We start from the raw sequence: 26,268 nt of genomic DNA on the forward strand, positions 1-26,268 counted from the left end.
GCTGAAGCAATGTACATCCAGCTACATTTTTACACGTATAAATAAATACTTTTTGATTTTATGGATCAATTTTGAATGTTTCCAGATTATTGCAATTCCTTTGAAATGTATACGAATACAATAAACACTACATTTGACATAAATATAGGTTTTGTAACATTTTATGAGCAGATGAAAGAAATTAATAATACAAATTATTTCAAAAATCCATTTTTAAGTTTCAGTGACTGCCTAAAGACCTATTCACTCCAAAGACAATAACTATAACAGTAACAACATAGAAGAATATAATTGGAATCACTTTCAGAATTTTTTTTTTTCATCTGATGAACGATAGTAACATTGAGAGTCAATCAGAATTCACCCGGTGTGGACATTAATATAATTATTATTACAGGTATCTATAGTTACCGTTCTTAGAGTTAATGGGCAATAAGGAACAGATAAAGTGTTCTAATAACTCAGATTCTCAGGCCTGCAATGGACATTAAGAAAATTTGAAAGTGTCCTTTATCTGCACTTATCCGATTCATGTACTTTACAGTAGCAGCATGATGTGCAAACTTGAGAATGTTTAAAGGTTTAACTGTAAAGCATGATTTATTAGTTTTGTTCTGGGTGTCAAACATGAAAGATATGTGTGACATGCAATGAAAAGGTATTTCAGTCTTGGAATGTGGTCATGCAGTATTTCTAAGAGTTTTTTGACCACAATAATAGAAATTGTAGACATAATAGACATAATGGAATCCCTTTTTGCAAGCTGCAAGATTATGTGCTCATGTTTTCTATAAATATTTAAGCATTTTTATAATTATTTAAACAGACAAAAACTTTTACATTTTGATGTTTTTATTTAACGTCTTTAAATTATTTCCTCCAGAAATGTTACAATTTTTTTTAAAAATCAGTCATTAAAATATATTGCAACTTTACAATGAGCACAAGAATAAAAAAAAAAAAACAGTCAATGCCATGAGGTAATTTAACAGTTTTATGATTCGGATTGAGAGAATAGATAATTTTAAACTCCCTTACAGTGCCTATTAATACTCTTCTCTTAAATCACCAGATTAGTGCCAAGCAGTGATTTTAATACCATCATTAAATCCATCCTGTGTTTTTCAAACACTTCTAACTCTGCCTGTTTGGTGAGCCATGCATGCATGAGTCTTCATTCTCAGTGTGACAGCAGCCTCAGTCCCGTTGAGCCCCTCGTGCTCCAGTGGCAGTGACATGACAAACTTCTACATCAGCCCCAAGCTTATGCAGCTCATCCAGCCAGATCTGTTGCTTCTGGGACAGACGGTCATTAGGACCCTTCACTTCCACCAGCTAGAAGAACATAACTCAAATGAGCAACGATTTAAAGGCCCCTTTACAAATCCAGTATTTCCATTGTTTCTCAACATTATAATCTTATTAAAGCAGTAAAATAAGTCACATAGTCAAAAGTTGAATACATTCCTAACCAGCAAGCAACATCTCTGACTCACCTTGTACTTCTCATTGGACGTGCTCCAGACTACTAGGTCTGGAAGCCCTCCTCTACAATGCCTGTAGTCCTTTGCCATTCTGAGGACCACACCACTCAGGAAGTGGCCACCCAAACATGCCACTAGACTCTAAAACCAGACGAAGAAAACAGCAATTACACTGTGCTTGTGTATGGTTGTGAACATAATCTGGCATACACAGTATAGTCAATTACATATTTCTAATAATACAAATGCTATTTGTAATAACGACAGATGAAAATGTTAAATTCTAAAATACGCCGAAAGAAGAATGCTTGTCCTAGAAAGAAAAAATAATCATCAATGTGTTTTAACTAATGATGTTAAAGACTTTTTTAGGAGGAGACGGACCACTAGTAGAAAAAAATGAATGAAAGAAATCACAATGCTCAGTGGTGGCACTAAGAAAAAAAAAAAGCCAGTTGCCTTTTAAATAGACGCATTGTCTGTTTTTTTACTCTAAAACACAGATGCACATTAGCTGTACCAGCTTTAAAAGATTTTTTTTTATGTAAGTTGAGCTGAAGAAACAACATTTACGATACTATAGATGTCCGATTTTATTTTGAAATATGTTACTGTAAAGTAATCTTTGCTAACAGTTACCCCATTCAACTAGACTAGAGCTGCTGGAAAGCTATTAACAAGATGGCTGCCATGTGAACACACTTGCCATATATATATAGTCTCTGTGATTACCTGTGCCTGTTGAAGAGAGGAGAAGCGCTCCCAGTTTATCAGCGCACACACTCTCCCCTCCTGTGCATTCCACACATCAGCGAGCAGCTCCAGCAGCGTCTCGGCAGACGCCTCGCGCAACATCTCAGCACGCGCCTCGATGGCTTCCCGCCGGTTACCATAGAAACAATCAGTGTGCAAATCCAGAGGACAAGTCTGGGAAAGGGCATGCAGTCATTGATCACTGATCTGTTAGGGTGGTATGACCTGACAATAAAGCATAACCCTAAACGTGTGAAGCGCAAAGCATTTATTTCTTAATTATTGTGTACCTGGTAGGGGTTCCGGAAGACATCAGGAACCCCGTCGATAAAGATGATGTCCCACATGAGGAGTCCAAAAAGGGTGGAAAATGTAGAGCCTTCTCCATGAATACCTTAAGAGGATTTCAGAAACATAAATTTAAAGCATAAAAAGACAGCAGAAAGGATGTGCTTGTGTATGATGTTATGAAGAAATTTAGAAAATGATTTAGAAACTATTTATTTTATGGAACACACAAAGAGTGAATATTGAATGATGTACTGGTTGTTTATTTCCATGCAATCACAATGAATGAGGACTGGAGCTTTCAAGCTTTTCAGGATTAAATACAAGTGATCTACAGGATTCATCCACTATATACAGGTGCATCTCAAAAAATTAGAATACCGTGAAAAAGTAACTTATTTCAAAAAGTGAAAATTATATATATTCTAGATTCATTACATGTAAAGTAAAACATTTCAAAAGATTTTTGTTTTAATTTTGATGATTCGAGTTTACAGCTCATGAAAGTCAAAAATCCAGTATCTCAAAATATTCAAATATTTACGTTTGAGTTACAATAAATGACCATCCCTACTGAATAAATTCTGGGTATCTCTTGTTCTTTGAAACCACAATAATGGGGAAGACTGCTGACTTGGCAATGGTCCAGAAGACAATCATTGACACCCTCCACAAAGAGGGTAAGTCACAGAGGGTCATTACTGAAAGGGGTGGCTGTTCACAGAGTGCTGTATCAAAGCATATTAAATGCAAAGTTGACTGGAAGGAAGAAATTGGGTAGGATAAGGTGCACAAGCAACAGGGATGATCGCAAGCTTGAGAATACTGTCTCAAAGCAGATTCAAACACTTGGGAGAGCTTCACAAGGAGTGGACTGAAGCTAGAGTCAGTGCATCAAGAGTCACCACGCTCAGACGTCTTCAGGAAAGAAGCATCTTACCTGGGCTAAAGAGAAAGAGAACTGGACTGTTGCTCAGTGGTCCAAAGTCCTCTTTTCAGATAAAAGTAAATTTTGCATTTCATTTGGAAATCAAGGTCTGGAGTCTGGAGGAAGAGTGGAGAGGCACAGAATCCAAGCAGTTTGAAGTCCAATGTGAAGTTTCCAAAGTCAGTGATGATTTGGGGTGCCGTGACATCTGCTGGTGTTGTTCCATTGTGTTTTATCAAGTCCAAAGTCAATGCAGCCGTCTACCAGGAGATTTTGGAGCACTTTATGCTTCCATCTGCTGACAAGGTTTAAGGAGATGCTGATTTCCTTCTCCAGCAGGACTTTAGCACCTGCCCACAGTGCCAAAACCACTTCCAAGTGCTTTGCTGACCATGATATTACTGTGCTTGATTGGCCAGCCAACTCGCCTGACCTGAACCCCATATGGAATCTATGGGATATTTTCAAGAGAAAGATGAGAAACAGTGGATCCAACAATACAGATGAGCTGAAGGCTCAATAGTGCCTCAGCAGTGCCACAGGCTCATCGCTTCCATGCCACACCTCACTGATGCTGGAGTTTGTGCTAAAGAAGCCCCGATCAAGTATTGAATGCATAAATGAACATACTTTTAAACATGACTTTATATAACTTGAACTATTCTTTGATTGATCTTAGGAAATATTCTAATATTTTGAGATACTGGATTTTTGACTTTCATGAGCTGTAAGTTCTAATCATCAAAATTAAAACAAAAAAACTTTTGAAATGTTTTACTTTACATGTAATGAATCTAGAACATATATAAGTTTCACTTTTTGAAATAAGTTACAAAAAAAACTTTTTCAATATATTCAAATTTTTTAATGCACCTGTAAGTTTTATGAAGTAATAAAATAGCTTTGGAACAGAGAAACAGAAACAATTTGAATAGTTTTCACTGAAAATCAGTACATGACTTAAGTAGCAATGTCAGATTTATACAAACAAAACATTGTTCGCTTGATCTGGATCTTTTCAATGAATCACTTGATCTGGTTCACAAACCAGTCTGAATGATTCAGACATCTGTACATCTCTTATGAATGCACTAAAGAGAGCTAATCTAGTAGGGAATATGTCAAGCTTTTTATTAGGGGTGTCCCCGAATAGTCGACGATTCGATGCTTTGATTCGAGGAGCCTGATTCGACTCCCAATCTCACAGTCGAATATTTGGCTATACAGGGGTGCTCAGTGTCTGATTTCACATAGAACTACCGGGTTTCTCCCAATAAGTTAATATACAGCCTATTATGATAATGCTGTAAATAAGAATCTTAAAAGTAAGAAGCTTTAAATAAATATTAACGTGCGTGAATAAATCCAATTTCCCCTGTAGATTAAAGTTTCGCTTTCTAATCCGTCACCGACAGAGGACCATTTTGGCGGCAGGGATTTAAATCTTTAACAAGACTGAAATTGACACAGGCAGAGTGGAAGACTTCATTTTTTTCCCGATCAGGTAGAGTACAACAAGTGATTTCAAAACGTTTCAGTCGGTTTATTTATATCGTGTATATTATTTATCTCGTATATGATGCATTTGGTTGTTACACTACAGTAAAGCGCTTCATTGTAGTACTATACGGTGATTATCTCTTCAGTGCTCGGTGCGAACAGAACAACAATGCAGAATATTAATAACTATGACTGGCACTGTCATATACATACCATTATAATGAGAACTCTATTATAATAAAACGCTGTGATTTTTTTAGTGTTTAGTTGTGTTTCTGCATGTTATTGCGTGAAGAACGCGTCCACAAAAGGAGTTCATTCAGAGCCGCGAAGATGCGTTCATGTGCATTCGGGGCATTTTGTGCAGACAGCCTATAAGTCGTAATATTAACGTTATGTTATATAAATAACGAAGCGTATTCTATGTGAGATAAATGAGTTAAATCCCTTTGATTAAAAACCGGCAATCATATGCTTCATTCATCTTCTGCACGCACAGCTCAAAACAGAAATGCAAAACGTTATAACTCATATAGCCTACATAACATTATAATGAGAGTACTATTGGTTAAAAAAAAAAGAAAGAAATTTGTGAATTCTTAAGGGTTTCGCTGACGTTTAATGATAACTATCTTTTAACCAAAACATAAAACATTATTCACCCCGTTTGTATCTAAGAGGCGTCCGTTACACATTTTCCCTGTGTATTTATGACTGTCGAGTGTCTGACTTGACTCTTGGTAATGTATTTTGCCCGCCCCCAAATATATGATTCGACTATCAGTCGACTATCGGCTTGATTCAAAAATTCCGATTCGACTATGAAAATCCTTAGTCAGGGACACCCCTACTTTTTATCTTGAAATGAGCTACATTCTTCAAAATTTCTTCTTTTGTGTTCCATAGAAAAAACATTGTCATTATGAAGTTTGATTCATTGAGTGAATGATTCCTCTATTTCCTCAAAAACTATTCCTTCATATAATTGTGCACAAACAATGTGATGCCAGACCTTGATCAAAACCAAGTGTTCTGTAGTGTTCCAGAGCCAGGTCCTCAACAGAACACATGACCATAGTCCCTCGTCCCTCTGTGGAGCCTTCATCCTCATTGGCCGCTCTGAGGAACACTGATTTGCCCATACCACCCTCATGAGGAAAGAGCTGGCCTCGAATTGTCACCTGTTAAAACACTCCTGTTAAAATCTGGTTAACTGTGCTGTAATTGTTAACTAAAACTATTACAAATTAAAATGCAATAAAAAAATGAATAAAAATCAGATGAAAATCTTAAACTTGAAAAACTTAAAAATTACTAAAAATTAATTAATATATTTAAGTTGAAGTACTAAAAAAACCCTGAAAATTAGAAATAAAATTATAAATGACAAAAAACAGTGCATTAATATTAAAAGAGAAAATATAAAAATAAATACAAATTCAAAATGGCTAAATACTACAACAGTATTTATATAATAGTAAAATAACACTGCTGTACATCTTTCCAAAAATTCATCCACATTTTCCAATACATTAATTTAGTATTTAGTGACCACAAAATAATATGCATTGAATAACACTGTATTACAATGTTCCCCATGTCGAACTGAACACTCACATGAGTGACATCCTGTACGTGCACAGTGGGCAGATCTCGGAGCAGCAGACGGTATTTTTTAAAGCTAGCAGATTCCTTCATTCGGGAAGCTCGCTGGTGAAGTGACAATTTGTGGCCTGTTCGGACCAGAGGGTCATTCAGTCCATCCCGGATAGCACAAATGGCCTTGATACAAAAGGTGTCAAAATCAATCAATCCTTTGAAAGAAAGCTTGTGTATCCCACACAAAAGTAACATTTAATCAAATGAGGTACCTGCTCATGTTTTTTAAGGTGTTGCTGGAAATTGAGAGCAAGCCTGTCCCACCAGCGCCCCCTACTGTCCACACAATACACTGACTGGGACAGAAGATTCCTGAGCTCCTCCACAGCATTCTGCATTGCAGAAATGAAAAAATAATAATTGAACAAACTCATGTAAAAATCAATATATAGGATAAAGTGTTTACAATGGCATCATAAATTCTACGTTTTTCCACGGTTTGTGTATTCACCCACCTCATAGCGGCGAAGTCTTTGTAAAATCTCAACTCCTCGAGACAGTATCCGAGTGTAGGTCCAGCCCACAGTGAAACACCGCAGAAAAACTGGCAGTTGTTCTTGATGACTGCACACATACTGAAACTCAATCCATCTTACAACAGCAAACAAATTAAATATACATTTTCTTTTTCGAACCTTCGGTCATAGGAGTCTTTCATCTCCTGCCAGGTGGCCTTTGCTGTAGAATAGAGGACATGGGCGTCCTCCCAGCTGCCTGTCTGCATTGCAGCAATCACTTCCTGCAGTGTACGCATCGCTGTTTCATACCTGTACAGAAGAATATGTAAAGAATCTAATGTTTTAGAATAATAAAAGAGACAATACAGTACATAACAAATATTGCCAACTTCAAATGTATGTTTTAGGGGCAAATCTCACAAAACCTGTCGAGAACATATAGAGGTCATATTTCAGCCCAAAAACAAAATAAAGAAATAAAAAATACACATTGAAATCTCGTTATTATGTTAAAAATTATGTTTAAAATGAGTTTATATTAAAATATTTACATATCATGGTAGTATTTGTTCTACTTCCTACAATTTATCCTTGTTTAGTTTTTAAATATCTGTATTACAGAAATGTATTATTTTTTTAATTACTGTACATAATTGTCATGAAAATAACATCACAATGCAAACAATTATAACAGTACTAAAATAGACATTTTTTTCTATTTTTGAAGTGAATTGTGATCTGATTGTGAAATGGGTTTTTCTTTTAGATGTTTTTGTTTATCTATACACCTTTTGTCACTTGAGCAAAGTATGATTATAAAAAAAATATAAAACTGACCTAATGAGGTCATCCCGGTCCTCAAATAGTCTGGTTGAGCGATTTACTGTGTACTCTGGGAAAGCTAGGCGGCCAGAATTGACAAGCAGAATGGTGTAGAGCTGCCCCTGACCTCCAGCGGCCATCTCCTCCTCTTCTAAAGTGTCTGTGAGGGAGAACAGGAGCAGGATGCGGGAGAACACGGCACGTGACCTGCGGCACAGACGCACACAGGAACCTGCAGCCTGCTTGGCCCTGAAAAAGACAAGCTTGGGTGTATAATTCACTTACATTTCTCATAACAGGAATTTTTTTTTTTTAAATATCTCTTATGGCTGCATTTATTTGATCAAAAACACAGTAATATTGGCAAATATTCTTAAAATTTAAAATAACCTTTCAAAGTTGAATTTTCAGCAGCCTTTACTCCAATGTTCAGGGTCACATGATCCTTCAGAAATTTTGTGTTCAAGAAACGTTTTTCTTGTCATTATCGATATTGAAAACAGTTGTTCAAAGTTCAAAAGAAACTTTTGATCAATTTGCATCCTTGCTGGATAAAGTATCTTATTGACCTCTAACATTTAAATGGTACTGCATATGTCAGTGCCACCTATTTCAATTTTACATCTATGACGTTAAAAGCTTCTGTTGTTCCTCTAGAACAAAGTGCAAATCTATATGTACTGATAGTGCGTGTATCTTATACATCTCACCTCTTGAGAATGACTGCAGCCGTGTTGTTTTGACCGACAAAGAGCGATCGCTGTTTCCCCAGCTGGAGTAGCCCCTCCACCAACTGCTGTTTCTGAGTCCCATTCCCTCCACGGCCAAGGTGAAATGTTTTGGCCAGGTTTCTGAGCTCCGGTGCAGGCAGCAGATCCAAAACTTCTTGGATATCATGAAGCTCAGATTCTGTCACAGGGAAGAAGTCATGAGCTGTAGATAAATATGTTGCCTGCTACTAAACTACAGCTTATGGTTTTTAAACTGTTGACATTTTGGTTGACAAGGCACATTACTAACCTGTTTGTAAGAAGCCACATGTGACCAGCTCTTGAATGACAGGTCTGAGGTCTGAGCTGATCTCTGTGTATTCCAGCTTACTGACCTGAAGCCATTTCAGCTTCCTTTGAAACAGACGGACATAAAGCATCTGACCAGGTACTACAGGAAAGGGAGAGACAGGTCTGCATTAGTACAAACATACACTACTATTCAAAAGTAGGGCAAAGCTGAATTTTAAGCAGCTATTACACACATCACATGACCTTCAGAAATTAGGTCACCTTCAGCTTAAGTAACATTTTTTATCAGAAATAAAAACAGTTGTTTAAATGAATAGTTCACCCAAAAATTAACATTTTGTTATTATTTACTCACCCTCATGTCGTTCCAAACCTGTATACGTTTCCTTTGAAGAATACTAGTAATCAAAGAGTTGATGGCTCCCATTGACTTCCATAGTATTTCTTTCTCTTCTATAGAAGTCAATCGGGATCAACAACTGTTGGGTTCTTCAAAATTCTTCATAATATCTTCTTTTGTGTTCAACGTAAGAGAGAAACTTATACAGGTTTGGAACGACATGAGTGTGAGTAATTAATAAAAGAAATGTCATTTTTGGGTGAACTATTCCTTTAATATTTTCATGGAAACCATGAGACACATTTTTATTTTTCAGGATTCTTTGATAAATTAAAGTTATTTTTTTTTGTTTTTTTTTTAAATAGACATCCTATGTAACATTATAAATAATAAGAGCAGAACTGAGACTTCAAAGTGTCAGTTCCTCTACCTGAGAGCTGCTGAAAAGTGTGAATGGTTGAGAAGTCTTCCTCATTGAAGAGCATCCTATCATCCTCATTCTCCAACACTGCCTCAAGGACAGTCCGAAAGTTCTGCAGGTAATACGCCAGCCTGGTGTGCTGATGCTCTGATCCCTCGCTGACTTTCTCTACGCCTAGCGCTTTGGACTCATTGGCTGGTGTGGTATCGGGCTTCCTCTCAATGTCCTTGTTTGTGGTCTTGCTTTTGATTTGACTCTCTGATAATGGAACAACATCAGACGAGGTCTCAGTCTGATCTGACTTGACATTCGTTTCATGTCTGTTTTCAGTTTTACTTTGAAAATATCTACTTTTCTTATGTATGATGGAGGTTTCTGTAGTGTTTGTGTCATTTTTAGGCAATTCGTCTGATTTCCGCTTTAGTACCCTGGATGAGGATGAAGATTTCACTGACTGAATGTCAGCGCTGCTGCTGCTTGATTCTGCAAGAGCTGCCATAGATTTCTCCATGTTTTTCACTTGAGTTTGGTTTGAAGCCGCTGGATCTGTTGGAAATGTGTTATCCATGCCACTAGCTTTAGGTTTAAAAGTTGAACTCTTCATGCAATTCTCCTTCTGTGAACTGCTCAGTTCTGCATCATGGGTCTCTTCTTTTCCAGAGACATGAGTATGATCCATCTCAGACTCACCTGAAAGTCTAAGTGCTCTTCTAGACAGTTTAGAGGACAAACTTCCAAGACTAACTGTTTTAACCGGTTTAGCTTGTAAATTTGTTTCAGACGAATCTTGCCTCATCACACAGTTCTTTTTAAAATACGGACTCGTATTCGCTCCTGGGCTTTTCTCTTTCCCATCATTTCGAGATGCACCATTAGAGGGTGTTTTGGTTATTTTCCCCTGCTTGTCGTCACTGACAGCCAGTGCATCTTCATGATCCTCTCCAAGAAATTTCTGACATTGAGAGTCTATATGTTCATTAATCTTGTAACGAGGCACAAGTTTGCCACACAGAGGACATGCCAGTTTACACGGTGGTGTATTCCTGAAAAATGAAGTTATGGAAGCAACCCCACCTCCATTGCTTGTTCTCTCTTTGATTGCACTGACCTTCTGGCTCTTTTTCTTTGTCACTGAGAGTCTTCTGGAACTGCCTCTGTTAGATGAGCTGCCTTTGCCTGTCTGAGACTCCATAACTGTTTATATATGTTGTCCCATAAACCAGCTAGACAACGTCGAATGAAGTATCATACAGAAGCAGGTGTGAAGCAAGCTGCATATTTGTTTCTGATCCTGAGGGAGAGTATATAAAAGACAAACTACTCACTAGGAGAGGGTGACAGTCAACAGACATTGGCTTAATTAAGTAAAGAAATGGTGCTTCATTATATATTAAGTAATATTTATAGACGATTCTTTACAACTGATTTGATTTGTTTCAGACTGCAAGACTAACAACAGACCAAAGTCCCTCTGCAATAGACTGCATTAGCCATGCCATCAATGAATTAAAATAAAAAATAACATAATATGAAACAAAACAATACTGTCAAATACATATTAGACTATACATAAAAATAAGTAGTATATAATTATAAATAAATCTTCTGATAACTGTACAGACCCTTCTGGCGCTGAGATTAAACGTGAAGCCAGTCACAGGAATACATGGCGCCATTTTTTTTTTTTTTTTTTGCTTTTATTTTTCAAAATAAAAGTCAGCTCCAGTGCAGTCTTTCTCCAGTTGTGTTTAGTTATCTTTTTAACACCATGTTGACTTTTCGTTGTATTTTCTCCAGTAAAAAGGCTGTTGCATATCAAGTTACGTTTAAAAAAAAAACAGTGGCTAACAAAATTGAGGACTGACTGTAAACTAATTTAGTTTAAAGGACAAAGTTTCATTCATTCATTTATTTATCTGTTTGTTTTTTCTTTCAAGTAATGTTACAGTTCACCCAAAAAAAAATTAAATTCTTTCATTATTTAGCATTTACTCAACTTAATTTCTTCAAAATCTGCATGAAGCTATTTTAGGAAACGTGTCTTTTTTCGAAACAATGTTAATTGGTTCCCAACATTCTTCAAAGTATAGTTCTTGTGTTCTGCAGAAGTCATACTCATTTGAAATGAGTGAGCAACAATTTTTGGATCGACTACCCCTTTAACCTCAGACCTTATTTTACTTATAAATCAGAAACCAGTTGGCTTACAAATTGAGGTCACGGCTGAACGTCACGACTATTAAATTCAGCACTGAATCACTATTTTGTGTCTTCTTTTAAAACAAACCCCACACAGCCGTTGAACCTTTCACACAATGTGAAAACATCTTGTTTCATAGAAATAACGGTGACTAAGATGACTAAATTGTGTCCCATCTGTAAAGGAAAATGTATCATAGTTTATGTGTATTGGAAATCATACAGTTTACATTAAACAAAACAGTATAGCAGTCTTCATTTAAATTGTAGTGAGATTTTCCTAAAGAGTTTAACAAATAGGTACAGATCAGATATATTCATTAAAGTAAGACCATGTTGTGACATTTGTTTTTAGATTATTTAATTAATTGCATCATTTAAAAAATATTAATGATTTCACTATTTGGAAAGAATTCTATAATTGTTCTTTATTAAAATTGACAAGAAGGAATGAAACACTTACTTTCAAGAGACAGTGTTGGATTGAATTCAACAAATGGACAACAGTTGCAGTTTTATTTCAACTGCAGCTACAAACACACATTCCTTACATGAATATTGGTGATACACTAAATCAAAAAATATTTTTGCACTTTTAAGAGCATTTTCTTTACTAGTCTCAATTTGACGTTCTAGAAGATCAGATAAATTTTAACAAGCACATAAAATAGCTTTTTATCTTGAGAGAGAAAAATATTTGGGGTATAAAGGCATATACAAACAGTGGTCTTCCCAAAGTCTTCTTCGATTTTTAATGAAATATTTTACTGGATACTACTGAATTAAAATGAACATGTATGACAGCCTTAACACTCACATACGAACCCTCAAAAATTGTTGAATTTAACCAATAAATGTACCCAAAAAGAAGAAAATATATTTTTCTAAGTTACACAAGCTTAAAAGTAAAAGAACGTGGAAGAAACCAAAAACAAGAATATTTCTGTACTCAAATACTGTGATGTTGCAATTTTTTCGTAATATTACTTGTAAAACAAATTCAAGGCACTTGCTGTGAAACAGGACGCAAGTCAAATACACACATTCCTTTTCACCTTCACTTTTTTGATACAAGGTTTTATAATAAACAGAACAGATTTAAGAACATATTTTGAGAAGTCCTCGTATCATCACAGTTTTAACAGCAATTATTTTCACGAGTAATCATATTTCAGATCTCACCAAATGTTCCTTGTTAATACAGGCACACAGGAATTTCTTTGGCACATCTCTACTAGTTTCTGACAGAGGGGGGTGAGAGTGAAAAGGCTGCCAAAAGGCCTTCATGGTGGTTCAGTGCCTTGCTCAAGGCACAACAGCTGGTGACAGAGAAAGTAACCGATTCTGATTCAGGGCTTCCCGATACTGGCCGCCCATACTGAGAGAGCAATCAATATCAGTTAGTATGATTAATTACTGCAACACATGTACAGACAGATCCAAGAGTAGAAGTCAAGAATCACGGTAGGTTTGTTCACTGACCAAATCTAAAGACTTAAAGCCAAATCTTGGACTATTTTTCTGCGTATTTTTCCAACAGGTTTTAACAACCGATGTTAACATTAGAGTCCATATTAGTAGGGTTGCAGAAAAAGGCTCGAAAAAGGGACAGTATTTTCCCATTCAGGATAAACAGATATTGGGCAATGTAGAGCTCTTTGATATTTTTGGACCAACTTAAAGGTATTGTTCACCCAAAAATTTGAATTCTGTCATTGTTTTATCACCCTCATGATGAAAGCCTGTTTCTGCCACAGAATGAAAAATTTAAAAAAAGGTAATTGATAGTTCATATCTCAATTCAAACATTAAAAAGTCTGAATTTGCTACTTTTTTATCTCACAATTCTTATATCTTGCAGTTCTGTATGTGAGTTTATAAAAAAGGCCAAATTGTGAGATAAAGAGTTGCAATTACCTTTTTTTATTCCTCATGTCATTTCTAAACCTGTATGACTTCTTAATTTCTGCATAATATGAAAGAAAGTTATGAAAATCTATTTTTGGTTTGGTTTTTTGGCCATACAATTAAAGTCAGGGGTCTACTGTTGTTTTGGACCCCACTGACTTGGACTCATTGTACGGACAAAAAAACAGTTCTTCAAAATATCTTTTCTGCTCCTTTCATGAGAAAACGTAGACAGAATTGTCATATTTGTGGGAACTACCCCTTTAAGGATCATAACTAACCAGGCGCAATATTAAGAGATTACAATGTGTGTATCATTACAAATGTGATATATACGTGGTTACTTCCAAAGCAATTACCAACTATTTGATTCTTACCTTTCCATCATATTCAAAGTGATATTAAGGCACAATAAACTATCACACGGTCATGTGATTTGTTGCTAATAATGAATAAACAGCACATTTCCCCCATCAGAAGAGCAATCTTCTGGCTGGGTACCGTAACAAATAATTCACAGCAAATATCAGGAAGGTGTATTCTTAGTCCTTCCAGCAACTTTTGTACAATTCTGTTCAACAGATACAATCAGGTAAAAGGCAGAATGAGATAATTTCCAAAGACAACATACATCAACAATAAATAAATAAAACACTCACATAAAAGGTAATAAACAAGAGAGAAACAGCAGAAAAATAGTAAATGAACGAAAAGTTTAGAAGGAGGTTTTCTGCTAATTGGCTCTGTGGTGATGGAGCAGGAAGTTGACATCTAAATTGAGGCACAATGTTGTTCTGCTCTTTCTGATGTTTTTCATGTACGTCGCTCTCAACCGTTACACTGCTGCTGGTAACGGCGATTGAGTTCTCGCAGCTCCTTCTCGCGAACGCGTCGCGCCTTGCTGGACTTCGTGGAGCGGCTGGAGCGAGTGGACTGTGCTGATTTGGTGCTGTGGCAGCGTGATGACGCTCTCTTCAGGAGGTTCTGGGAAATGGACCGCTGCAGGTTCTTCATGGAGGAGGAAGCAGCCATGCTGACGATCCAAGGGTGTTTAAGTGCCTGGCCCGCAGTCAGACGCTCAGTGGGATCCACCGTGAGGACACGGTCAATGAAGTCCTTAGCAAGGTTGGAAACACTTGGCCATGGCTGTCAGAAAACAGAGAGAACAGAAAAATGCTTAAAATTATTCAGACATTCTCAAAATAATTTTTTATACAGCGTGGAGGGAACATAAGATCTTCAAATAAATGGATTCAAAAGTTTAAAAATTGCAGCACTTCTGTATACCGTACATGACAACATGTAACAACCCAGCTAATAAAATATATATTTAAACTATCCTTCAAATGTTTGGGGTTGGTAAGATTTTACATTTTTTTAAATGAACCAAAGCTCACCAAGGTGACCTTTTAAGCTCACAATGGCTGCATTAATTTGATCAGAAATACAGTAAAACAGTAATACCGTGAAATATTATTACAATCTAAATTAACTGTTTTCTATTTTAATATATTTTAAAATGTAATTTATTCCTGTGATGGCAAAGCTAAATCATTACTAGCTATTACTTCAGTCTTTAGTGTCACATGATCCTTCAGAAACCATTCTAATACACCAATCTGGTGATAATCTTACATTATCAATTAATATTAATTTCTGATTCTAATATTTTGTGGAAACTGTGAATACTGATTTTTTTCAGGATTCTTTGATCAATAGAAATTTCAAGAAACACAGCTCTTTTGAACTTTCTATTCAACAAACAATCCTGAAAAAAGTCAGGATTCACAGTTCATAACATAAATTATAAATTGAAACAATAACATAATGTAATTATAATATACATTCTAAACTGAACAATAGCATAAAACTGTGTAATATAATATAATATAATAGTTGCTGATTTTTGTATTTTAAGATAGAAGCATATTTTGAATATCCATTTCAATAAAGGGATAATTCACCCAAAAATGAAAATTCTGTCATTAATTACTCACCCTCATGCCGTTCCAGACCCTTAAGACCTTCCTTCATCTTCTGAACACAAATTAAGATATTTTTGATGAAATCGGAGAGCTATCGGACCCCACACAGACACAACTGAAATGTTCCCAGTTTTGCGCAACTTTACTGATGTATTTACTACGTTTCTGGACCTGGGAACATTTCAGTTGTGTTGCTGTCTATGGAGGTTCAGATAGCTCTCCGATTTCATCAAAAATATCTCAATCTGTGTTCCGAAGATGAACGAAAGTCTTACGGGTCTGGAACGACATGAGGGTGAGTAATTAATAACAGAATTTTCATTTCGGGGTGAACTAACCCTTTAATTACTCGCGCTCATGCCGTTCCAAACCCGTAAGACCATAAGAACCACTGATGTCACATGGATTATTTTAACAATGTCCTTACTACGTTTCTGGACCTGGGAACATTTCAGTTAAATTTTTGTCTGTGCAGGGTAAGAAAGCTCCTGGATTTCACCAAAAATATCTTAATTTGTGTTCAGAAGACGAACAAAGGTCTTACGGGTTTGGAACAACATGAGGGTGAGTAATTAAAGGCATAGTTCACACAAAAATGAAAATTTTGTCATTAATTACTCACCCTCATGTTGTTCCAAACCCATAAGGCCTTTGTTTGTCTTCTGAACACAAATTAAGATATTTTTGATGAATTCCGAGAGCTCTCTGACCCTCCAAAGACAGCAAGGATACCAACACGATCAACGTATGTACGCGTACATACATTGCATACGTTGTTTACGTATGTGATACTCTCCAAAATTGCGCAAAAAGAATACTTTTTGTTTCTTTGCGAAACAAAAAGTATTCTTGTAGCTTCGTAAAATTAAGGTTGAACCACTGATGTCACATGGACCATTTAAACAATGTCCTTACTAAGTTTCTGTGCCTTGATCGTGTAAGGATCCTTGCTGTCTATGGGAGGGTCAGTCCGAGAGCTCTCGGAATTCATCAAAAATATCTTAATTTGTGTTCTGAAGATGAACGAAGGTCTTACGGGTTTGGAACGACATGAGGGTGAGTAATTAATGTCAGAATTTTCATTTTTGGGTGAACTATCCCTTTAATGCCCAGATTGGACCGTTGCTAACGTAATTGCTGTGTAACCAGCTTTTTATTTATGTTGTCTGGAAATACTTAGGCCTAGATGTCAATAAGAAAGAAAGAAACAAAGACCGGTCATATTGTGGACAATGCGGAGCATAATTCCAGTTCAGTAAAAGAGAAAGCAAGCACACTCCCTGGACTGCATCACCTGTGCCAGGACTGGCTAGATCAATACATGAAGGTTTCTGCAATGCGAAATGTACAAACTAGTTACTTTAAGTTAATTTTTCTCTCTTCCGGCACATCTTTAGGCTAGCAGTGCATGTCCTGGTATGTTATGACAACTGGCCAAACACTAGCAGCTCTATAAGCAAGAGAGAAAACAAAACATGGTTCGGTTTTTGTTGGTTAGCATGACTCCTCCAGGGCTTTTCCCTGTAAAGCCCACATTCGTCTTGTCTGTGACTCACAGCAGCAGAGCGGCCCTGACGCACACACTCTGCCAGGAACTCTGCGGCCTTACATCACATGCTCATGCAGGGGGTTACTGCGGGATAAGACATGATGACAGGACTGCGCTGGGTATTGTCCAGCTAACACAAACACACACACACTCCACAAAATACAAGCACACGCAATCACACAGTTGTTCTTCTTATAGAGAGGATGTGATTGGGCAAAAGTTCGTATAGTGCAGGACGAATCAGTATTTTTTTTTTACCAAGTAAGACATTTGCAAATATTTGCTAATGGCTAATTTTGCCAAAAGCATACAGATGGCCTTAAAGCTAATAGGTATGGAGTACATGGCAAAAAGCTTTTGCTCACCAGACCACAGATACTTAATATATGTCATGCAGTGCCAAAGTTATGACTTTAGTTCCCAGGCAATGCCTGGTCAGTTGGTTGGTTGGTTGGTGTTTTAACACCATACCAGCTTACATGGCAATTTTTATAACGAGTAAACATTGTTTTTTAAAGTTTGCTTTAAAACTTAATTTTCTTTTGCAGAGCAATATCATTTCCTAGGAAAACCAGCACAATTTAATAAAATATGTTGAAGAGATGCTGGACTCTGAAGAGCATAGTGGTGGATCTTCATTTTGTGTGTGTGAAATCTCCTATGATCTAATTATTGAAAATGAAGATGTGACCTCTACCCACAGTAGGGTTAATTCCATACAGATTTCCTGTATCATTTAAAGTGTTATGCATATTCATAATTTTAAAATAGTTTGCAGAACAATAAAAATAGTCAAATTAAAACTGATGTCTGCTTTATATGCCACTATTGGGATTAATTGGTTAACAGTCTATGATGCAGTTTTACCATATGGCAATGCATTATTATTCTTTACTTTCTCTCTTCAAGAAATCAATAATATTATGTTTTAAAGGCACACTAAAAAAAATAATAATGTTTTTCCTGGGGTCACCCATAGAGGGAGGACACATATTAAACTATTAGTACAGATGTTACTGAGTTTATGCCAGACTTGTTTTATCTTTTAAAAAGTTGCTTACAAATACATTTTCTGATATTTTACTATAAATATTTTGTTTATTATTATTTATTTGAGCATGTCTATAATAATATAATTGCCTTTAACCATTTAAAGTATTTAAGTAGTATTTATATTCTGATTTAAAATGAAAACGATCCATCCAAAAACCATCAAAATACAACACCTATATTTTGTTTACACTTCATAAGTGACATGCATTTGATTCATTTGATATTTAAAAAAAAAAAAAAAAGTGAACAAAAATAAATAAATAAAAACCAAATTACCAGAAAAGTTTAAACATTTTTCATTGTGGTACAGAGTTGCCATTCGCCTGCCAATTTTTCCAACTTCTAAAATTTACATTTTTGTTACTGAAACTCTCTATGTAAATGCAAAAATATTGAGAATGTCTGTACTCAATAAAACTGCAAGAATATGTTTCCTAGTAAACATTCCACCCCATTTCCCCCCGGCTGCCACTCAACGGACAAACAGGTAGTGCCGCCCCAAACTCAAACCATTTGTTGAATCAATGTTGCTATGTCAGGCCGCTCAAACAAACAGTGCAATGCTGAAAGTGCCACAGACCACAGTGCTTACACTTTTCAGGGAAATCAACCTACGAATGCTTACTTATACTTGTCTCTGCACAAATATAAGCAAGCTGGCATTGGAGAGAGTATTTTACACACATCAGCTTTAAACTCGGGTAGGAGAAAGAAGTTTAACAATAAATAATAATACACTTTAGAGCACTTTAAGGGGAAAACCACACATTAACATCAACATTACATACAAAGCAGATATATATTTCATTAGAGCTTGTTTGTTTGCGAAAGCGGTCAGCTAAAAACAAATGAATCATAATGCACAGAGTGCACAATGCAAATGAGCCCAACAACATGGCATACAAATACCGCTGGGTTTAATAAAACCAAGTAACATCAGCATATGCTTTATAGCACTTCTATACCTAATCGAAAACATCTGCATTTTCAATCTCCCAGCAACCCTTGTTTTGTACATACATGATCCACATTTCTCATAGAAATCTTGTATATATAGCTCACGCATGCAGCTCTTATATACATAACTACAACTAGTGCAAGAACAGACATTTACAATAAGGTCCCATTAGATAATGCATTACCTAACTTTAACAAACAATTCATTTTTTAATGTTACTTAATAAAAACATAACTGTTCATTGTTAGTTCATGTCAGCTCAGGTCCATTTAATAATATTAACAGATAGGCTACAACTTTTGATTTTAAAAATGAGGTAACACTTAGCGACCATTTCTCTCACTATTAACCAGTTGTTCATTAGGATACCTATTATTAACATATTGGCAGTATATTAGTGCTTAAAAAGCACATATTCTGCATGACCATATTCTACATTCCTAACCCAATACCTAAACTTAACTACTACCTTACTAACTATTAATAATAAGCAGCAAATTAGGAGTTTATTGAAGCAAAAGTCGTAGTTAATGGTTTGTTAATGGTGATAATTGGACCTTAAAATAAAGTCTGACCAAAAATGAATTATTATACTGTATTAGGGATGTTCATTTCGGTTATTTTTCCTAACCGACAACCGATGCTCGTTAACCGATTATTAACCGTTAACCGACAAGATTATTTTAAATTAGAACTAAAATTAAATTAGAAAGAATAAGTGGCTGTGACCCGTTAAAAATACTATTTGTTTTCCGGGGATTAATTTTACATGCGCAAAAAGCAGCAAGCAGCCCTAACCGTTTACAATTCCGATTATCTTCATGACTAAAAGGAGAAGTTGCTTCCACTGTTAGAAGGGGGGGAGGGGGGGAAATAAAGTGATTTCTCCAGCGCCGCACATAGTTTAGCATTCTACCTTGACAATGCAGCCTGTTCATTATCATTATAAAAAAACTATCAGTCAAACATATGGAAAAAAACCCCCAAAAAAACCTTAGTTTAAATATGTAGTAAAATCTGTGCCGTTAAGCGTTATCACCGTACCGCCGCGAAGTTATGCAAAACATTTTGTTTTACGTGGATATTGGAACGCGAGTGAAGTAGGCCTATACATAAAAGGTAAATAATATTTTGGCATTCAAATACATCACGAATACGGAAACATTTGATTTTGTGTCGAACGAGAGACCCAACATTGGTTTCAGTTTCGTTTTAGCCTCAATTCGTTTTGGTTTGCCGCTATAGCTTCTTACATTTTTAATTCTTGTTCTTTTCTAAATAGCCTACTGTTAATTGAAAGGATTTGTTGTGGAGTGAGGGGAAGTAAAATAGCATAGCTATGTTTACAGTGTTTATTATAATATTTGTAATTCGCGTTGGCCTATTTCTGAATGAAATAATAAAATGCGACTTACGTTTTTTTCTCTCTCTCTCTCTAAAAAACGCTTTTTTTTATTTATTATTTATTCTTTTTTATACGCGTAGCTTATTTTAACCATGCATTAAACCTTTTAAAACATCTTGATAAATTACTGAAAAAATTAATAAATAAATAAGTGACTTTAAACCGTTTAACTGATTGTATTAATCGGTCAAAATTCTTATCGGTCGGTTAACGGTTAAACGGTTAAAATGAACATCCCTATACTGTATGTTAAAATTTAAATCAATTAATGCAAAATTTGTATTTTTAATTGTTAGTTCATGTTAACAAATTTAGTTTACACAATGTTAACAAACAGAACCTTATTGTAAAGCAGCGGTTCTCAATTCCAGTCCTGGCGTCCCACCATTCTGCACAAAATATTTGTACACATGTGCAATGTGTTACCATTATTAGTTTTTACATATATCATGAATAAGATTTTATCTCTGTGAATTATCCCTTTGGGTTTTGACATGTTGAGTTTGGCTAATACTTCATCTGTAACTTTAACTCTGTAAAAAGCTGTTTTTAAAGCTTGTCGTGTGAGTCACAAGTGCATTAAACTTGAAATAATACATATCACACCATTTAATGAGATTTGTAAATCAAATCTGTAAGTCCATGATTATCTGAAGCTTGCTATTTGAAGCTTGCCATTTTTGACTTTAGATTACAAACGTTATTAAAGATTCTGCATGCATATTTTCATGTACACTTGCAGCATACAGACTGTGTACAATATATGCATATCATTCAGACATCACAATGAATAATAATATAAACCCTCAACTTATGTTTTGGACACTTTTACCCAGAAGGGATTTTCTTTTTCCTGAACTGGTAATACAATGCATTGGACTAAAACCTACTTTGCTCACAAGGTATAACATTTTCTCCCCTCCAAAATTAGGCCTATATTTTTTATACTTTTTAGGGATTTTTCCCTTTTTGTTATATGTGTGGTGTTCACAGTCCTTTTCAAAAATTAATTTCTCAATATGCTATACTATGATCAAATAATAGATCGTTTTAGAATCAGTTTATCAACTTGTTTTCTTTTAAGTACCACAGGTTTTGTGTTTCTTTTGGAACTCATGGTTGGTTGTAGGCCTCACTGTTTTTGAGTGAACACTGCCAAAATTACCCACAATTTTTTTTTTCCCACTTAAAAATAGAGGTGCATTAGCTAAGATCAATGAAGCCTACAACCAATCAGTTCCTAAACCTGTGCTAATTCAAAGAAAACAAGTTGATATAAAGAGAGATTTACAAGCCATTTTAAATTTTTTGACCAGGAACACCAAACTGTGTAAAGAATTTTGAGCACAGCATTGTTCTTACCTCTCCGGAGAAGCTGTATTTCCCTTTGAGGATCTGTCGGTACAGGCGCATGCGATTGTCATCCTCAAAAGGCATGGTTCCACTGAGCAGTATGTAGGAGATGACTCCCAGCGCCCACATGTCTACTGCATTAGTGTACGGCTTTCGGACGAGTATCTCCGGAGCGATGTACTCAGGTGTTCCACAGGTAGTCTTCATCAGGCATTCGTCACCTTTCTTCCGCGTGCTGGCCAAGCCAAAGTCTGTGATCATGATCTTGGAATCAGCACCAGGATGGTAGTAAAGCAAGTTTTCAGGCTTTAGGTCCCTGTGCGTGATGCCTAACGTATGGAGGTACTTCACCCCATCGAGAACCATCTGCAGCACCCGCGTGGCGTCCCTTTCGGTGAAAGACCCGCGGGCGATGATGCGGTCGAACAGTTCTCCGCCGGTGGCCAACTCCATCACCATATAGACCCGCTCAGCTGTCTCGAACACCTCCATCAGTTGGATGATGTTGGTGTGGCGCACCCGTCGCAGCACGCAAAGTTCAGATTCACATACTTCTCTGCCCTCACGGTAGCGAGTCTCGATCATCTTGATGGCATACGGCTGCCGTGTGCTTCTGTGTTCCACTCGTACTACACGACTGAAACTGCCCCGGCCTATCAAAGCTTTGATATCATATTTAGCAGTCACTCTAGGGTCAAATTTGGCCCTGTATTTGGCTACTTTTTTCCGGTGTGGGTCAGCAGGCTCCGGCTGGCCATTAGTCGGAGGAGGGGACTGGCTCACCTTCGCAGCAGCCTGGCTTTGACCCTGAGGGGATGGCGAGCCTGTTTTTTCCCCGCCACTGTCACTTTTGATGAAGTTTTTATAGACATCAGTCTGATGCGGCTCTACCTTTTTGACTAGGTCAAGTTGGACGTCAGCGGGTGGCTCTGGGAGGACTTTGCTCGTCCTGCACCCCATCACATCAAAATCCTTCCTTCCTGGTGCCAGCAGCACATCCTCAGCTCCCAGGCAACATCCAATCGGTGCACGGTGCAGTGCCACACCGGCAAACGCCACGAAGGGACGCGTCCAGGCCCACAGTCAGTTACCCCTCCAAACAACAGCCCAGAATTGCCTTAAATCCAGTCGTGTGAAATTTGCAAGAGTAAATCTGAAAAAAAATGTAAAAAATAAAAAGTATTAATTTCTTAATACTTAAATTCTGTAAGAAATCTACTTAGTATAGACTATTACACATATAATGCATGTGTATTAAAGTGATAGTCCACCAAAAAAAAAATAATTCTGTCATCTTTTACTCACCCTCAAATTATTCTAGTATGAGTTTCTTTTCCTGAACAAGAAAGAAGATGTTTTGAAGAACGTGGGTAACCAAACAGTTACGGGTCTCCATTTTACTTCCATAGTTTTTTTCCCCCATAGTATGAAAGTCAATGGGGACCAGTAGGCTAACTGTTTGGTTACCCACATTCCTCAAAATATCTTTGTGTTTATTAGAAGAAAGAAATTCATAAGAGGTTTGGAACAATTGAGGGCGAGTACATAATGACCAAATTTTCATTTTTGGGTGAACTCTCGCTTTAAGTGTATAATAATGTATATTTTGCATTTAGTGTGAGATGTTTAATTTTAGCTCATGTTTGATATCAAGTGTGAACAGTAACGGTTCATGCTAATATTGGAGAATAAAAAGTTTCTGTTGATAACAATATAATTTTTGTAAATTATAATGTAAATGTTATAATAAAACACAAATTAGTGCTGGTAATAAATAGGTATAGTGTACAGAAAAAAAATGTAACTATATCATCGAATAACTGTTATTAAATTACAAGGCTATCTTGAATAGAAAGTGAATATCACATATGTGTACACTCCTGGCAATAGATAAACAGAAAGATAAGACAATAGTATAACAATTATTATTCCTGTGTATAATAAAAACAAATAGTGCTGTTAATAAGTGCAAAGAAACAGTGAATAAACATAAATTCAACATTATACTTGAATAACTACTGTCATTTCTCATTTGTGGATAGACAGACAGATAGGCCTAGATAGATAGATAGATAGATAGATAGATAGATAGATAGATAGATAAACAGATGTCCAACTGAAATAAATGGATACAACGTAACGTTACAAATGTAAAGGATATTTGTTGGCATAAGCTGCATAGCTTTTTCCGTTAACCGTATAACGTTACGTTATATTACGTTTAACCGCGTTAGATATCGCTTAAAGTCGGTGATCTCTGGAGCTGTTGTGATATGCGATTTACGGCGCTGTGTAATAACTGTAAGTTATCAGAGAAAAGAGAAGCTGGTAAGAAAATGAATAACGATGACACCACTAATCATATTAGTAGTATCATAACATATCAATTGAGGACTTTATATTGTTAAACATTTAAACTATAGACCGATCCTTCAACTGAACTTTACCACAAAAAAATTCCACTGGCCCCCCACAAAGACTTAAACTGAGACACTTGTTCACTTATTCATCGCTCAAAACAAACTTTAAAAACTCTTCTTCAACTCCGTTATCCGCTGCAGGCCTTAACGGATCCAGTCGTGTTACAAAGTCGTTAATAAATCGTTAAAATGCTTGAAAGTGAACGATATAGCGGATATACCCCCCAACATGACAAAAAACTCCCCGTCCAGCACAAATCAATTGTTTTCTCGAGGCCTGGATCATAAAACCCTAACTTAATCGCTAAGGTTTCCGTTATTCTGCAGTTTGAACGTCAACGGTATCCATTTAAAACCAAAACCGTTAACTTTTAAAGTCCAAATAGAGTTGAAAGTTACCTTAAGAGGGATTTTCTTACGGGCGATAGTGGGAGTAACGTTAAGAAGGCGAGATTCCCAGCGCCAGCCTCTTCACTCCAGATTCAGCTCTTCTCTCCATTTTACCGCATTTCTAAAACTTTAATCCGGCTAGAAAGATAGCATCTCCTTAGTATTTGCTAACATGAACATGTTGAGTCCAAAAATAATGGTTGTTAACTTGTTTGTATCACTACAGAAACGAAGCGATACAAGAAGAAAAGTATGAAATTGAGACCGCCTGCTTGGAAACGGTGTTTTCGGAGTGGGACCACCTTTTTTCCTGTGTAGACCTTTCTTTTTTTCTCCCCCCTTCTCCGATTTTTTTTTTTTTTTTTTTTTTTTCTTTTTTTTCTTTTGGGAAAGGAGAGACCTCCGCTTGCTTCGACCCCTGCAACAAATATCGTATAGTCAGAATCATAAATATGGCCGAGAAACAAACTACGGATAATGTCGATCTGTGCGTCTTTGGGATAAATGTCAATGTATGCATCTGCATCCTGTATTGTACAAACAACAATTTCATTTTAATATAGGACAAGGGCTTGGTGTCCTTATTGTTTGAACATTCAGAACAAGCTTTTCTCACTTAACATAAAATTAAAGCATAACTGAAGGTTTCTTTGTAGGAGTAACTACACTGCTGGTTTTAACAAATTGTAGACAAAAAAAGTAATTATCCAAACTCAGATGCATAAAATCTATAATAAAAATGAACAATAATATAAAATAAATAAATACATTTGAAGTAAATAAGCAATAAATATAAGGTGTCTATAAAGTAAATTATGCACAAAAAAACACTACAAATTTACAAACATATTTCACAACTTCTAGATACCTTTGTAAAGAATACATTTTAATGCAGAAAAGTACTCAGAAGTACAGATCGGACTCATTACCGCTATGTTAGGCTATACTACTTTGATTCTAACGTGCATTTATCACACACACACAAAAAATGTAGGCTATCTCTTGTATTTTGTAAAGATGTAATGTTAAAATTAAGTAAGTCATTAATTAGTCAAGGTGCCATTTTAAACAAATTATTGGCGAATGTGAGAATTTTATACAAAAATCCAGAATTGATTAACCTTTCACTTTCCAAAATATGTTTCAGTAGGCTACTTTTCTGATCAGAGGGACTTTTATATTGTACAAATCAGTTTCGCAGAGCATTCAGCATGATCGTAGCTTGCTTCATATGTCTAAGTTATGTATAAAGGCTTCAAATATATGAAGCAAGCTACGATTCTATCACACGATCTCAAAGTTAAAATGGGAAAATATAGACATATGATGGCCTACACTCTTCTATACAAACTTTTGTGTTTAATTTGGTTAAT

The 26,268-nt window shown here is 36.2% G+C and overlaps 2 protein-coding genes across 3 annotated transcripts; both read right to left on the reverse strand.

The window, feature by feature from the left end:
* Positions 1-307: 307 nt before the first annotated feature.
* Positions 308-11,359, reverse strand: fan1 (FANCD2 and FANCI associated nuclease 1). Its single transcript, XM_058752332.1, has 14 exons — positions 11,298-11,359; positions 9,685-10,966; positions 8,913-9,053; positions 8,603-8,801; positions 7,908-8,141; positions 7,248-7,379; positions 7,068-7,176; positions 6,825-6,944; positions 6,571-6,735; positions 5,966-6,134; positions 2,528-2,631; positions 2,217-2,411; positions 1,497-1,625; positions 308-1,335 (listed from the first exon to the last, which is right to left on the reverse strand). The coding sequence occupies exons 2-14, from the start codon at positions 10,865-10,867 to the stop codon at positions 1,198-1,200; spliced, it is 3,018 nt and encodes a 1,005-aa protein (XP_058608315.1). The 5' UTR covers positions 10,868-10,966; positions 11,298-11,359; the 3' UTR covers positions 308-1,197.
* A 944-nt stretch (positions 11,360-12,303) lies between these two features.
* Positions 12,304-25,294, reverse strand: pskh1 (protein serine kinase H1). 2 transcript variants are annotated; one of them, XM_058752322.1, is made up of 3 exons: positions 24,905-25,294; positions 22,095-23,238; positions 12,304-14,928 (listed from the first exon to the last, which is right to left on the reverse strand). In XM_058752322.1, exons 2-3 carry the CDS (start codon positions 23,043-23,045, stop codon positions 14,611-14,613), a joined length of 1,269 nt encoding a protein of 422 aa, XP_058608305.1. In that variant the 5' UTR covers positions 23,046-23,238; positions 24,905-25,294; the 3' UTR covers positions 12,304-14,610. The 2 variants fall into 2 exon arrangements, with proteins under 2 accessions (XP_058608305.1, XP_058608306.1); XM_058752323.1 differs by lacking the exon at positions 24,905-25,294 and adding an exon at positions 24,610-24,782.
* Between the last annotated feature and the right edge of the window lie 974 nt (positions 25,295-26,268).

The sequence above is a fragment of the Onychostoma macrolepis genome, chromosome 18 (genome assembly GCF_012432095.1).
Source record: "Onychostoma macrolepis isolate SWU-2019 chromosome 18, ASM1243209v1, whole genome shotgun sequence".
In the NCBI taxonomy this organism is placed as follows: Eukaryota; Metazoa; Chordata; class Actinopteri; order Cypriniformes; family Cyprinidae; genus Onychostoma; species Onychostoma macrolepis.